This window comes from Podarcis filfolensis (genome assembly GCF_964270895.1).
Source record: "Podarcis filfolensis genome assembly, chromosome: 3".
Lineage (NCBI taxonomy): Eukaryota > Metazoa > Chordata > Lepidosauria > Squamata > Lacertidae > Podarcis > Podarcis filfolensis.
The window spans coordinates 3,614,689-3,629,240 of record NC_139606.1 but is presented as its reverse complement, the minus strand read 5'-3'; the positions used below and the strand labels follow the sequence as shown (position 1 = coordinate 3,629,240).

General features: G+C 43.5%; 1 protein-coding gene across 1 annotated transcript; it reads left to right on the top strand.

The window, feature by feature from the left end:
* Nucleotides 1-5,911: 5,911 nt before the first annotated feature.
* Nucleotides 5,912-14,223, top strand: LOC310759025 (cysteine-rich venom protein TEL1-like; the record flags this gene model as incomplete). The annotated part of the gene is made up of 9 exons (XM_083605784.1): nucleotides 5,912-5,933; nucleotides 6,294-6,355; nucleotides 7,139-7,243; nucleotides 8,091-8,200; nucleotides 9,758-9,816; nucleotides 10,206-10,354; nucleotides 10,801-10,895; nucleotides 13,411-13,499; nucleotides 13,943-14,223. The coding sequence occupies 9 exons, from the start codon at nucleotides 5,912-5,914 to the stop codon at nucleotides 13,951-13,953; spliced, it is 702 nt and encodes a 233-aa protein (XP_083461910.1). The 3' UTR covers nucleotides 13,954-14,223.
* Nucleotides 14,224-14,552: the final 329 nt, after the last annotated feature.

Here is a 14,552-nt window from a genome sequence, read left to right as displayed (position 1 = left end):
AACACTGGAGGGACAAGGAGCACGTGTGGAGTGTGGGGGGAAGGAGGCTGCTAATAATGCAGGAGAAGGGTTTAAGTACTGAAGGGACAAGGAGCACACATGGGGTGTGTGGAGAAAGAGCTTTTCAGCGAACTGAGCAGGGAGGAGGGAGGGAAAGAGAGCACGGTTCCTTTAAAGCAGCCAACCAGGCGGGAGCCGCTTACACCCATGTAAGCGGCTCCTCTCCCGCTTTGCTGCTTCAAAGTGAGCCATGGAGGAGGGAAGGAAGGGGAACCATGGATCCTCTGCTCGCGACTGCAGCAGGATCTCCCCGCCATCCATAGGCATTTGCTCCATAAGACGCATAGACATTTCCCCTTACTTTTTAGGAGGAAAAAAGTGTGTCTTATGGAGGGTAAAATACGGTAGGTGCCAAAAAAGGTGCTTACTTAAAATGTTTTCTCTCTAAAGAACCAGTGTGGTGTAGTGGTTAAGAGCGGTAGTCTCGTAATCTGGGGAACCGGGTTCGCGTCTCCGCTCCTCCACCTGCAGCTGCTGGGTGACCTTGGGCCAGTCACACTTCTTTGAAGTCTCTCAGCCCCACTCACCTCACAGAGTGTTTGTTGTGAGGGAGGAAGGGAAAGGAGAATGTGAGCCGCTTTGAGACTCCTTCGGGTTGTGATAAAGCGGGATATCAAATCCAAACTCCTCCTCTTCTTCTTCTTCTTCTTCTTCTTCTTCTTCTTCTTCTTCAAAAAGAGTACAGTGAAGCTGCCTGCAAGATATCAATCGACAAGGAGTTCCAAAGTGTAGGGGCCACCACATTAAACAATCAGTTTCTTACAGATGCAGAATGGGTATTATGTGGCTGAATCCCACCCGACTAGTGATGGTCTGGAGGTACTCTTTGCTTTGCTCTCAATTTGCTTTCTCTCTTGTGTTGATCCATTTTGGATTGAGGATTGAGAATTGGGCCCTTCCTTCCCCCTGTTCTAACAGCCATACTCACAGCAACCCGTTTGCTCTCAGGGTGACTCAGGAGGGAAGCAAAAGGCACCACGGCCGGATCTCTCGCCAAACTCCTTTGCCATGGCCTTTCATTCAACTTCGCTTCTGGCTTTCCCCAGTTCCGACCATGGCAACTACATAGTAGGATGTCGAATTAGATGCCCCTCTAGCCCCTTCTAGCTCTATGGTTCTTTGATTCTGTGGCTTCATAATCCATCCATTCCTGTGCAAAGACTTCCTTGCCCTCAGCCTTCCACTCTCTGCCCCAGATGTTCATCTCCTTGTGGTTTTAGGCCCCATCTGCACCATACATTGAAAGCAATGTCACACCTATTTACACTCTAAAATCCTGGGAACGGGAGTTTTTTAAGGGTGCTGAGAGGCTAGTTCTTCTTCCTACGGGACTCGGGGGCTTGCAGCTCTGTGAACACAGCTATTAGATTTTGGGCATACTGCATTTTTTTGTGTATAACATGCCCCCGAGTATAAGACCCAAAACTTGGGGACTCGAAATTAAGAAAATGGGGGGAAATTGCACAGAGTTGTTGAGCTTTTATTGGGGGGGGGGGGCGACCAACAATGCCAATCGAATGCATCGCAGAAGCAAAATATCCTCTGCATGCTCGCCACCAGCAGCCACCAACTGCCCGCCCAATTGCCCTTAACAAACTACAGATTTGTCTGTGAGATTGTCTTACCCCATACATGCCCTTTCAGTCTGCTTTGATCTGTGGAGCTGGCATTGTTACAGGTGGCACATAATACCCGTTCTGCATCTGTAAGAAACTGATCTTTTAATGTGGTGGCCCCTACACTTTGGAACTCCCTGCCAATTGATATCTTGCAGGCAGCTTCACTGTACTCTTTTTGGCACCTACTTAAAGCATTTTTGTTTAGACAAGCCTCCTCCTCTGTTTGAAATACCGACGTGTTTATGTTTCCTGCTGGTTTTAATTTTCTGAATGTTTTCATTGTTTTTACAATTTTACAATTGTAAAAACAATTTTACATTGTTTTTACATTGTTGTATTCTTTGTATAAACCCCTTTGAGGGTTTCTGTGTTTTTTTAAAGAATCAAACAGCATATAAACTTGTATGAAATGCATACATGCATATATCAATGTATGGTGTAGATGCAACTGCCGTCTAACCTCCCTGGAAACAAATCGGAATGAATGTGCAGTAAAACAAGTTGCTCAAGCCTTAAGGTTTTGTTTTGTTTTTATTTTTGAAGGGGCGATGGTTGTAGCCCAGGACTTAAGGCTTCTTTGTTTCTTTGGGTGTTGGCTGTAGCCGCACTTTTTCATTAGACAGCGCAGGCATGTGCCCCCAATCATTTAGTTGATGTGCCGGCAAAGCGCAACTATGCCCTTCTTGATCTGGGGCAAATCAGAAGTGATCTCCATGGAGACCACGTAATTGTTGCATTGGCAAGTGGTGCCTCTCCCAGCACTGGTTTCATAGACGGTACACACGTACAGGTGAAACTCAAAAAATTAGAATATTGTGGAAAAGTTCATTTATTTCAGTAATTCAACTTAAAAGGTGAAACTAATATATGAGATAGACTCATGACATGCAAAGCGAGATATGTCAAGCCTTTATTTGTTATAATTGTGATGTTTATGGTGTACAGCTGATGAAAACCCCAAATTAACAATCCATTTTCCAGCCAGGAACACAAGCGTGTGATCAAGGGCTCAACAGAAATAGCTAAACTTACTCTTAATCAGGTGTGTGTCTACCAAGCTGATCTCAGGACCCCTTGTTCCCAGAGGAAGTGAGAGGCTTAGCATCATTCTATAACATATTACTCTCCACCCAAACTGAGTTGCCACTCTGGTGGGCAAGCTAGAAAAAAATCATCCAAGCTGAAATCCCACTACGAAAAGAAGAGATCTTGGTTTGACTTTCCAAATACAGCTGTTCTAAAATCTTTCAGGTAAGAAAGCTGGACCACTAACAAGACTGGGATACATATGGATATCTGCTATAAGCTGCATTTAAATAATCAATTCATGGTGGGAAAAGTGCTTGTGTAAGTCACCTTAAGTAACCCTGAATTCGAGATGCTAGAACATTGGGAAGAGCCCTTCTTAGAAACATATTTATGGGAACAACTTAATTTGCACTGAAAAGTTCGTTGCTAATATCTGTCATAGCCAAAAGTAACACAATGGGCCACTATGTGGACTCAATTCACAATGGGCCAGTTCACAGACAATGGGCTGGTTCATAGACTCACCCATCCAGGGATATAATATGCATACAAGGCCACAATTGTACTTCACCTCTGCAATAACCTCCATTTCCCCACTCACTTGTCAGTGGCCAGGTTATTCTTCTGAAGGAGGGAAGGATGAAGGTCTATGGGCAATGAGACCACCAACCAGAGCCATGACTCCATCACACTGACAAAGTATTTGAGCCTGCTCCCATTTTCTACCCATTTCCCACACCAATGCATCTTGTGTAAGAAAACCAGAATGAGAGGCCAAACCTTAAGATAATATGCGAGATATGAAAACATATTACGACATATTATTGGCTCAGTGCTTTAAAAAAAAAATTCCAGCACAAAGAAAGTCATGGCATCCCTTGGAGTGCCTGGCGTGCTCTGGTCCAGGGGGTCACGAAGAGTCGGACACAACTAAACGACTAAACAACAACAACAAAGGGAGAAATTCTTCTGCTATAGGAAGCACATAAGTCTGTATCAAAAGAAAGGGTAGCCATTATTATGCAATGCTACCTAAAAGCATTTATCTATGAATATTAACACATCCAACATTTAAAATCCTCACATATTCTAAATGAAAAGTAAAGGAAGGCACATCAGTGATCTGATTTAACTACACACCTATGCAAATGAAATGGGGTGTTGACACATTGGGTTTTCTAAACAGCTTGTGATCACATACTGCAATCTGTGCAATCTGTAATGATTCAGTGCCTTCAACCATTCATGATGGTTTGCAGTTGGTTTAGTCTTAGGCTGCAGCTGCAAACACATTCCGCTTTGGGGGGAAATGGGTCTTGCTTCTAAGTAAATGTGCTTGGCTCTATGGGTGATGAAAGGATGCCATGGGATAAAGAACAAGCGCAGATATCAATCCTTCATAAGAAGTTGGCTGGCATGAAAGAGCTCACTAATAAGAAATGCTTTGTTGTTGCATAGAAGATGGTTAATCAATTTCAGGAAATAAATCTTTTTTTAAACAACATGAGAGAAATCCAAAGTTCTCCCTCAACAAAACTGTGTGATTTACTGTTGGACATTGAGTCATTCTGCGAAGAAGGAAACAGGAGAGGTATATAAGCATAACATCATCCAGTGACATCCAGAACCTCCTTAAATCTGCAAAGGAGGTTATTCTGGTCTCACTGGAAACGAGAAGGTAAGATTTTTGGGGGGATGGGGGGTAGCCGGTTTATACCATAGCCTGCTATATCACATAGCCTGCCATGTGAAGGTTATTTGCAACTAGAGTTGCCATATTTCAAAAAGTAAAACCAGGAAACCCCAAAATTGCTGAGCTTTTTGTTGTTGAACCAATATTTCAATGGACTTGCCTAAGATTCAGGACAAAGCCCCACCTTTCAGAGATTCCACCTGGATGTCAATTCCACCTTTGAAATGTCTGGGAAAATCCGGATGTATGGCAGCCCTAGTTAAACACGTTAGGTTAGCTCAGGAGGAGACATCTTAATGTTCACGTTTCTATTATTCATTCATTTATTTCATAAAATTTACACACCACTTCACGGTTAAAAAAACAACAACCACCACCCTGAAAGCAGTTTACAAAACTCTTCTACTGAAGACTCTGCACTTAAGCCAGGTGATAAATCGTGTCCTCCTCCCAGATAGCATGTGTTGCGGTGAGATCATCAGGACTGACCTCATTGCTTGTGTGGGTGGGAGTGATTGGATAGCCACAATAACCCGATTGGTGGTCCCTCGGTTGCTGGGGTAAATCTGGCCATTGGGATTGATCATGCATTAACCGAGGGACCTATATATACCACTGCACGTTGCGTTGAGCTTCCTCTTTTCGCCTTGTGCATCAGATCACCCTCCCTATATTTATGGTCCATTATGACCTTGCTATGCCATTGTGGGTCATCTGTTCTTGGGACAGGGGCCCAGTAGGAATTTCCCCATTTGGCTGATTGGCTGGTGCCACTTGGGTTTCGCCTGCCGCATGGCAAATTATCACAATTTTGTAAGGTTTGGCGGTTAGGCATTGGTTCAGTGTGGAGGGGAGGGGAGGTTGTCACACCTGCCCCTCCAATGCGCGAAAGGGTATTCCGTTAAAAGAATCCAGGGGCTCACCTTGCTTTTGTCCGATCCCCTTCCAGGGGTTAGGGCCACACCAGAGCCCCTGGGAGCATTTGGGGTGAGCTTGAGTCTGAGCCTGGTCCATTGCTCCCCCAGAATGCTTTCCCTTACTGACCTCTGCTGGTGTCCAGTCGTCAGTGCTGCCCTGCCAAGGTCAGGTGCAGCTAGTCGGGAACCAATGCCTAAGCAAACCACTCATGATCTGTAATCAATAAAGTTGAGGCCAAAATTATGCCAATAACCTTAAACTAAATTCTGTGTCAATTGTGTCTTTATTTATTGGGGGAGGTCTTGGGATCGTAATATGCATGAGCATTACCATAGTCTTCAATGGATATAATGCTAGGGATATATCTAATGTATATTTTACAAATTTCACATTTATACCTTCCCCGAGAAGAATCCTGGGAACTATACTTTTCAGCAGGTGCTCACAATTCAGTCTGGAGATCACAGACAGAACTAAAAGACCCAGAGCCCCCAGGGGGAAGGAGATTGGTGATTAAAGCAATTTCAAGGCTGCCGTTTTATGAGCATTTACTTGGGGATTCCCATTCCAGTGGGAATGACTTTTAAGGAACATGTACATCCAAGTTACTACAGGTCAGTTATTCCTTCTAACAGCCTGATGTTTTTCTTTGTGGGGGATTAGTATGCTATAATCTATATTAAACATTGTATTTACATTGTACAATTCAGCAATGAATTGCCACTGTTAAACAACCGGGAGTCCAAAACCCTCATCCATCTTCTGCAAACCATGCAGAGATCTTTCAGCAGATCCTGATCTGCCACCTGACCAGCCCTGTTCCGGGAGGCAGAAATCGACTTCTCGACTGCTGCCACATGAGCAGTTTGGAATCTAAACCAGCACTCAGGAGAGGGGTGCCATGTCTTAATAAGTACATCCTATATACAAAAAGCAAATGTAAGGAAAAACCCCTGCTGTTATTTTGTTTTCAGAGATGATCATTCTCATTGTGTTGCTGAGTTTTGCTGCTGTGTTACAACAACCTGCTTCAAAAGTAAGTTTCTTAGCTACACAGGCATCCATGCCTAACTCTCTCCCATTTAAATCAGTAGGGGGGAAAGTGTTACTAAAATTGGTTGGGTTGTTTTCAAATCTAAGATTGGATTGGGCCAACCAAAATATTCTCTTTAATCAGTCAAAATGTGTTTTACTGCTTCATCCAGGAACACAATGAACTTGAAAAATATCATACTTAAGGGGAAGTCCAAACAAATGTAACTGTATTTGTTAAAAAAACAAAATGGCAAGTCTCTTTGTTCTTTCAGTAACCGTAGACTTATCCAAAGCATAGGTGTCGGGTGCCCAGGACCCTGGCGCCATGGCTCCCACAACGTTTTAAATTAGGGAGCCAGGCTCGGTTGCGCATGCATGCTGCGGGGGACATGTGCACTATGTCATCATGCCCCTGGTGTGTGTGCACTACCTCACTGCACCCGCATTACGCGTATGAGTGACGTCAGCATGCGGGGGGGGGTGACATAGAGCTCACACACCAGAAGGGCGTGATGACAGTGCACAGCCTCAGGCACCCACAGTTGCAGGCGCAAGCCGGCACTACTGATCCAGAATACGCCAAAGAGAGTTTGGTGGCACTGCATTATCCAACAGTTTACAATTCAGATTTCATTTAGGTCAGAGCAGCCTGACAGAGGCAAATGGGGCCTACAAAGCACTTTTTCATGATTCTTAGAGAAACAGTGGTAAAATTATATTAGCATAATGAAAAATAATCCTATAAATAAAGACAAGAGGAATATTACTCGTTCTCTTACTTCAGGCACATGCAGTAGGAATTGGACCAGCTGAGCGAAATCAGATTGTTGACAAGCACAATGCCCTGCGGAGAGGAGTGCAGCCACCGGCAAGCAACATGCTGAAGATGGTAAGCTAGGAAGAGGCCCGATTCATGTAGTTCAGGGGCCTTGCAAAGGCTTTCCAGGGATACGACACCTCCTTGCAGGCAGAAAACCTTTGATCTTCACCCTCTCATAGTAATCATCAAGGATAGGACTAGATTCAACAACAGCTTGAATGCCACTTACACATCGTTTTAGAAAAGACAGAAGAGGACAAAAAGTGGGCACAGATTTGCATATCATCATTTATGCGTATGTCACTATTCCATCGTTCAAGCCGTGCTCAATGCAATTTACATAATTAGATAAATATAACAAAATTTGTCATAAGCAAAGAATAAAACACATCCAGACATATACAACAAAATTAAATATTCCCCACATAAGTCCTAATAAGATCTAAGAATAAGCATGCAAAAAAACCCTCACGGAGTTGGCAGCCAAGGTGGTGGAGAGAAAACCCAACCAGCCAAGTTAAGGCAGCCGGGGGGGCAGCAATGGCGTGCTGAAGTGGCCTGAGTGGGTGTGGGGTGAGCAGGGAAGTCGCGTGGGGGTGGCAGTGGTGATGGTGGGCCTGGGTGGGTGGGGTGGGTGCCCCGGATTTAGGCTAGAAGAAGTTGGAGGGTATGCTATATAATGGCTGGATCTACACACCTCAAAAAAGCATTTCAGGAAAACGTGTTGTAAACCTCATAATGTGAAATCATGTTGGCAAAAGATGGAATTCTACAGGGTCATCTGGGGTCACAGTGTTATAACACATTTAAAACGCTTTTTCTGTACTAATGTAGCTGAGTCCAATGTGTCCTGAGTTCTGTGGCTCAAGCCTCACCACCACAACTTTGCCTAAACATGCAGACTTTTCTCCCCCAGCAAGCAGCTGTGGCAGGTGGAATGGAGGCTGTCTTCTGTGAAAAGGAAGGGGTGCTCCTGGCAAGAGAGGTGTGGGAGGAGGGAGACGGGGGAACTCTGATGTCAGACATGTAGGACCACCACCCCAGAAGGAAACATCAGTGTTTCTAATGTACACACCAGGGCTTCACTAGAAGTGGGACAAGGCTACAATGCTCGCGTCAGGCCAAATTTGACTTGGAGGGAAACACACCAAAGCACAAGAAATGGCAGCATACGTTTGGAATATGAATAACATTGTGCATCCATAGATTCAAAGCCTAGTGGTTGGGGTGTACTGGAACCCAAGTAAATGGTAATGTGTGCACATCCCAATGAGTAGCTGAGAGCACCTAACTCACCATCTTAACCAGGGTTTAAAAGCTGGCTAGGTATGTGGACGGCGTTGTGGTCTGAGCCCCTTGGGCTTGCCAATCTGAAGGTCAGCAGTTTGAATCCATGCAACAGGGTGAGCTCCCATTGCTCTGTCCCAGCTTCTGCCCAACCTAGCAGTTCAAAAGCATGCCAGTGCAAGTAGATCAACAGGTACCGCTGTGGCGGGAAGGTAAACGGCGTTTCCATGTGCTCTGGTTTCCATCACGGAGTTTCGTTGCACCAAAAGCAGTTAGTCATGCTGGCCACATGACCCAGAAAGCTGTCTGCGGACAAATGCCGGTTCCCTCAGCCTGAAAGTGAGATCAACGCTGCAACCCCATATTCACCTTTGACTGGACTTAACTGTCCAGGGGTCCTTTACCTTTTCTACCTTACTATCGTTAAGCATGGCTGGCATGAGTCAGGCAAAGGTAATGCTAAACAATGCTTAAGATCATCCAGGGACTGAGGTTGGTGACTGACTCTAGAACAGAACACATGAAATTTTGAAGAAATCAGAGGTATATGATGTTCTCCATTTTTAGAGAATGTGTCCATTCACACATTTACTATTTTTTTTTTTCATTTAGAGATGGAATTCAGCTGCTGAAGCGAATGCAAAACGCTGGGCAAGCAACTGTCAATTTGCTCACAGCCCAAGTAACCAAAGAGTTGCCGGCAAGTACATCTGTCAGTAAGCACTGTGCAAAAAATTGAGGGTGATCTAAAATCTAACCCATATCTAATATACATTCACTGTTGTTGCACTGACTCCGCAATTGTCATTCTGAGCATAATATTAAAAATACTTGAGGAATCCCACAGAAAGAGGAACAATGGAGAGGAATGCTCCAATTCTCCCTAACATCTGAAGTCAGAATTCCACATGCCATTCTCACCAGCTCAGCTTTGCCTCGACACGCACTGTGTCCACCTGTGATACATATAACTTTTTAAGCACAGAGGACCAGTACACTGCAGCTTCCTCCTCCCTCACGTGTTCTAAAGAAGGTGAAACCTGAAACATTTTGCTTTTGAACTTCAATATCTCTGCCTTGTTAATCACAGTAATGGAGGGAGCTGGAGCTGGAGATTGGAGACTAGAGATAGAGATAGAGATCAATACAATAATTCAGTGGCAAGCAGTGAAATTTTTCATAGGGAAAGTTAAGGTAAGAGGTGACAGCTTGCAAGGGCAATTGGGGTGATGTTGCATGTGTGACATTACGACGCCACAATGTCACACACGTGAGCATTGCGCCTCCATCCCTAAGCTGGGCAGAAGCTTCCTGGGCTTTGAGAAGGAGGCGCCAGGCCTCTGACAAGATGCCAGGTGGGCTTTGGAAAGGTGTCAGGAGGGCTCTTGAACTCTTATGGGGACTTGCCTAGTCCACTGACCACACACCACTGCAGTAATTCTAAAACCCCCAGAGAGCGAGTGCCTTTTAGAAAAGACATTTACAGGCAAACATACATGTGCTAACAACAAAACAGGTGTACCTTTTGCTTTAGAATAATTATTTTGCATTCAAATGTGAGTAGCTTTAACCAACTAGCTAACCAGACAGATTTGTGAGTGGGGGGACAAATTCTGCTTGGAATAAACAAGCGTTTACCTGTCGCAGAATGTTCCTCTGACACATTGCATGACTCCTCTTGTTTACAGAATTTCCTAGGTCAGGAATCATGAGTTTTGTTAATGCTTCCCGTCTCAACTTCTAGATGGCATCTCATGTGGTGAAAATATATATGCATCATCTCACGCTACTCCATGGAATGATGTGATTCAAGCTTGGTACAACGAGGTGAAAGATTTCAAGTACGGTGTTGGAGCAGTCCGTCCAGGGGCCGTAACTGGTCATTACACTCAGGTAACTCAAACACCGTTTTGTATCTTTCTCAAGCGCATGGTTCAGCTAGTCAGTCCATGCCTGACAGCCCACTCACATCTTGGCTTGCTACTGCCTGGGACCTCACAGAAGGAAGGAAGAAAACCGAAAAGAGGTGGGTTTTTCCCTCGCGTTCCACCCAGTACTTTTTCCATATTTTTCACACAGAACTTCAGATAATGGATAGTCCTTATCTCTGCTGTGCCTTTCTTTCTGTTTTTTCTTCGGATGCCATTCTCATTCACAGCTTATTCAAACTTCCTTTCCCTGAGGGGAAAAATGAGGGTGCTTCAGTTAGACACAACACAAAGTGATGATATTTTGGTTGTTTTTTTAAAAAAGCTGTTAAATGTACGGTATGTTTTCCTTGTTCGGCATGGAAACAGATTCCAATATGTTTTCTTGTGTGGATGTTCTTATACTTACAGGTGGTTTGGCACAAGTCTCACCTAATTGGTTGTTATGATGCCCATTGTCCTCAAAGCAGGATGAAGTACCTCTACGTTTGCCAGTACTGTCCTGCGTATGTATTATTTATTTATCTGTTTGTTTGTTTGTTTGTCGTTTGTTACCCATAGTCTCCAAAGGATTTATGTTTCATATCTGTTTTCCTTTTATATATTACAAAAAAAACAAACCTGAATAAAAGAACCCTCATAAGAGCCACAGGACACTTGGGCAGCACGCTAGTACTGTATTAACTCTGCATTTCAATGGCTGCCAACCAACCATAAAACAAAAACAGCAAAGTCCTTCTTATTACCTTTGGGCTATTTGCCTAAAAAAAAAGGAAGCAGCAGTGGATTTATTTTTTAATGACAAAGTCAAAAGCTTTTTTGGAAAACTGCCCCCCACCCCCCGCCGCCCCCTTTGGATCCTCCTAAACAGTTGAAGACTTTCATTCCGGGATGTTCATTGCACTGAATATTCAGTGAAATGGACTCCCTAACTTCACCATCTGGGAGGATCCAGTCAGACCTCATATGATGGGTCTGGCAGCCCACCTGTCAGTTACCTGACAGCCCAGTTACATCAGGTGACCACTTTGAAATGCAGAGCCCACAAAGTGCCTTTCCTTCAGCTGATTGTCAGCTGTTGAGAAGCCCTTTGCACAGGGAACATGCCTGGTTGGTTAGAGTGTGGTGCTGATAACGTCAAGGTGTCAGGTTTGATCTCTGTATTTTTGACCATATCAAGTTCCTTATGCCAGCTCTAAATCCTGGGGAAATCCCGTGCCACTCCAGAAAATATTTGGCAGAAAACCTCCATGTGCACCCACAACTAGTGTAGAGAATTCTGGGAGGCTTACTTCATTCAGCCCAATTTTTTCCTCGTTCATAGGAGCAGTCACAGTTATATTCCTCAGGAGAATAGGCAGGGAAGTCACAAAACTAGTGACTTCTCGTTCACCCCACATAGATGTTTGTAACCCAAATTACATGCAATTGCATTTTAAGGTTCCGTCTTATATAATTTCATCCTCTTTAACATGTTTCTTAATATATTCGGCTATTTTCTGACACTTCAAACCCCAATGTGGTCTTTGCATATGGGGAATAACTTTTTTAATACAGTGGTACCTCGGGTTAAGTACTTAATTCGTTCTGGAGGTCTGTTCTTAACCTAAAACTGTTCTTAACCTGAAGCACCACTTTAGCTAATGGGGCCTCCTGCTGCTGCTGTACCGCTGGAGCACGATTTCTGTTCTCATCCTGAAGCAAAGTTCTTAACCCGAGGTACTATTTCTGTCTGTAACCTGAAGCGTATGTAACCCAAGGTACCACTGTAGACTAGAAAGGGTTTCCAGTCTTCTTTAAGGATTTGAAATCTGTGTCTCTTATCAGTGCTGTCAGTTTTGCCATCTCTGCGTATTCCCAGATTTTCATCAACCATTCTTCCTTTGAGGGTGTTCCCTCCTCCTTCCATTTCTGTGCATTGAGAATCCTTGCCATTGTAGTCACATACATAAATACCATTGAGGCTTCCTTTGGGATTTTTCTGTCTACTATCCCCAGTAGGAAGGATTCTAGCCTCTTGGGAAAAGCCAATTTATTTATTTTTCTTAATTTCATTATATAACACGTCCCAAAAGGCCTTCGCCTCCCTGCAGGTCCACCACATATGATAAAATGACCCCTCACAGTCATTACATTTCCAACACTTGTTTGATACATTTTTGTACATTTGAACTAGTTTCTTTGGGGTTAAATATGATCTATATATCATCTTGTAATAATTTTCTTTTAAGCCATAACATGCTATAAATTTCATTCCTGTTTTCCAAAGCTCTTCCCAGGCAGCCATATCTATATTATGTCCAACATCCTTAGCACAATTAGTCATTGTTATTTCAACCATTTCATCCTTTATTTCCTAGCCTAACAATGATTTGTATGTGTTAGAAACTAATTTCTCATCATTGTTACATAAACCTGCTTCCAAGTTTGCCCAGACTTTTTCAGTTGAAGAGTGAGTTGGCCAGTCTCCTTTTTCCTGCATCTGACTAGAACAATAAGCCAATATATTTGGGAGGCAGAAGGAGCTACTGCCCCTCCTTCTCTCTGCATCCCACCCTGGCAGCTGCATTGCAGAGGCAGGAGGGTTCAGTCCTGCTCAGCTTCACTGCATGGCTGTCTTACCTTGCAGGGAAGAGGTCTCCTTCTCCCAGCTTCCCAGTCGCTCTGGGAGGCTGACCCTGTTTGGCCTTGTCTCCACCCAACTCAGCCAAAGCCCCAATCCACCTGAATGAGCTCAATTCATTTTAGACTTGGAGCTTCAGCAAAATCCAGCGTGCAACCCTATTCCTCACATTCATTTCAAAAATGTATGCAGTGCTTGTCAAAAAACATCCGAGCAGTTTGAACAATAAAATTAAGGAAAAATTAAGAACAATAACTTACAGCACACAAAAGGTTAATACAACAGTAGACTAAAGGAACTTTCTAAAAAATATGCATAAATACTTTTCTAATTGAGAACAGAAAGCACAAATGTATCCCTGTTTGTTTACTTCTTATTTATCTTATTTATCATTCCAGAGGGAACATGATGGGATCACTTCAAACCCCATATAAGTCTGGGTCACCTTGTGGGGACTGCCGTGGTTCATGCGACAATGGATTATGCAGTGAGTAGAAATAACTTCAAATATTATCATAATGCCTTTTTGTACTTTAGAAAGGGCATTCAATAAGAATGGGTCCAGTAAATTTGATGGGAGGTTATTCCTGAGTAGATGTGCACAAGATTATAGACCCCATAACCTTCCTTATTCTGTAGATGGTTGCAGGATGTCTATGTAAATGTTCTCATGACCTGCACATCCACCCTTACAAACATGCCCAATTTATTCTGGGTTACAGCCAGAATTGCTAAACTAATTACTAATTCAGTTCCTACATTCATTAAAACAAACTGCTAAATAATGTTTTACATGTTCTTCTTTTTCTTTTAAATCACTTTCAGTTTTGATCTTAAACTCCACTATGTCAACTAAAAATGAAAAAGTCCCTGGAGTTTGAATCCTTGGAGGTGTTAACTCTGATGTGTTCTTGTCCTTTTCATTTTTAGCCAATCATTGAAAATATAGAGATAAGAACATCACCTGTGAAGCTGTAGTGAAATCACAAGGATGCAATAAATAGGAAATTATGCAAGAGTGTGTCGCTTCTTGCAACTGCCCCCCCCCCCGAAATAACATAGGAGGTCCCTCTTGGGGCGTTCATCATCTTCGCTGAACTCTGCATTCTCACTTAAATCATACAATCCTCCAGTTTCTTCTGACAGATCCCGTCTAAATGAAATTTTTTAACATGTTTTTGAAACTGAAAACTCATAAAAAGTCTTGCATGGATGGATGTTTTCATTCTTTCTTTTTGCCTAATGGGGGGGTAGGGAGTTGGGGGTAGGGTCTAAAGAGTCACAGGAGAAATAGAAGGCACACAGATGCACACCTGCAAAAGATCCCAAGAGGGATGCAATGTATGGCTGAGTAAATGCGGATACAGGAAGCCTGGAATGCAAGGGGGACAAACGTAATGAAATGAAGTGCAACTAACCCACAGCTGCTCCACCTGGCCTCACACTGACATAACACAGTTTGGATCCTAGGCTCATCCTGCAGCTGAAGCAATTTTGCAATACATAGCAACCCAAAAACCTACGCAGCAACACATGTGCA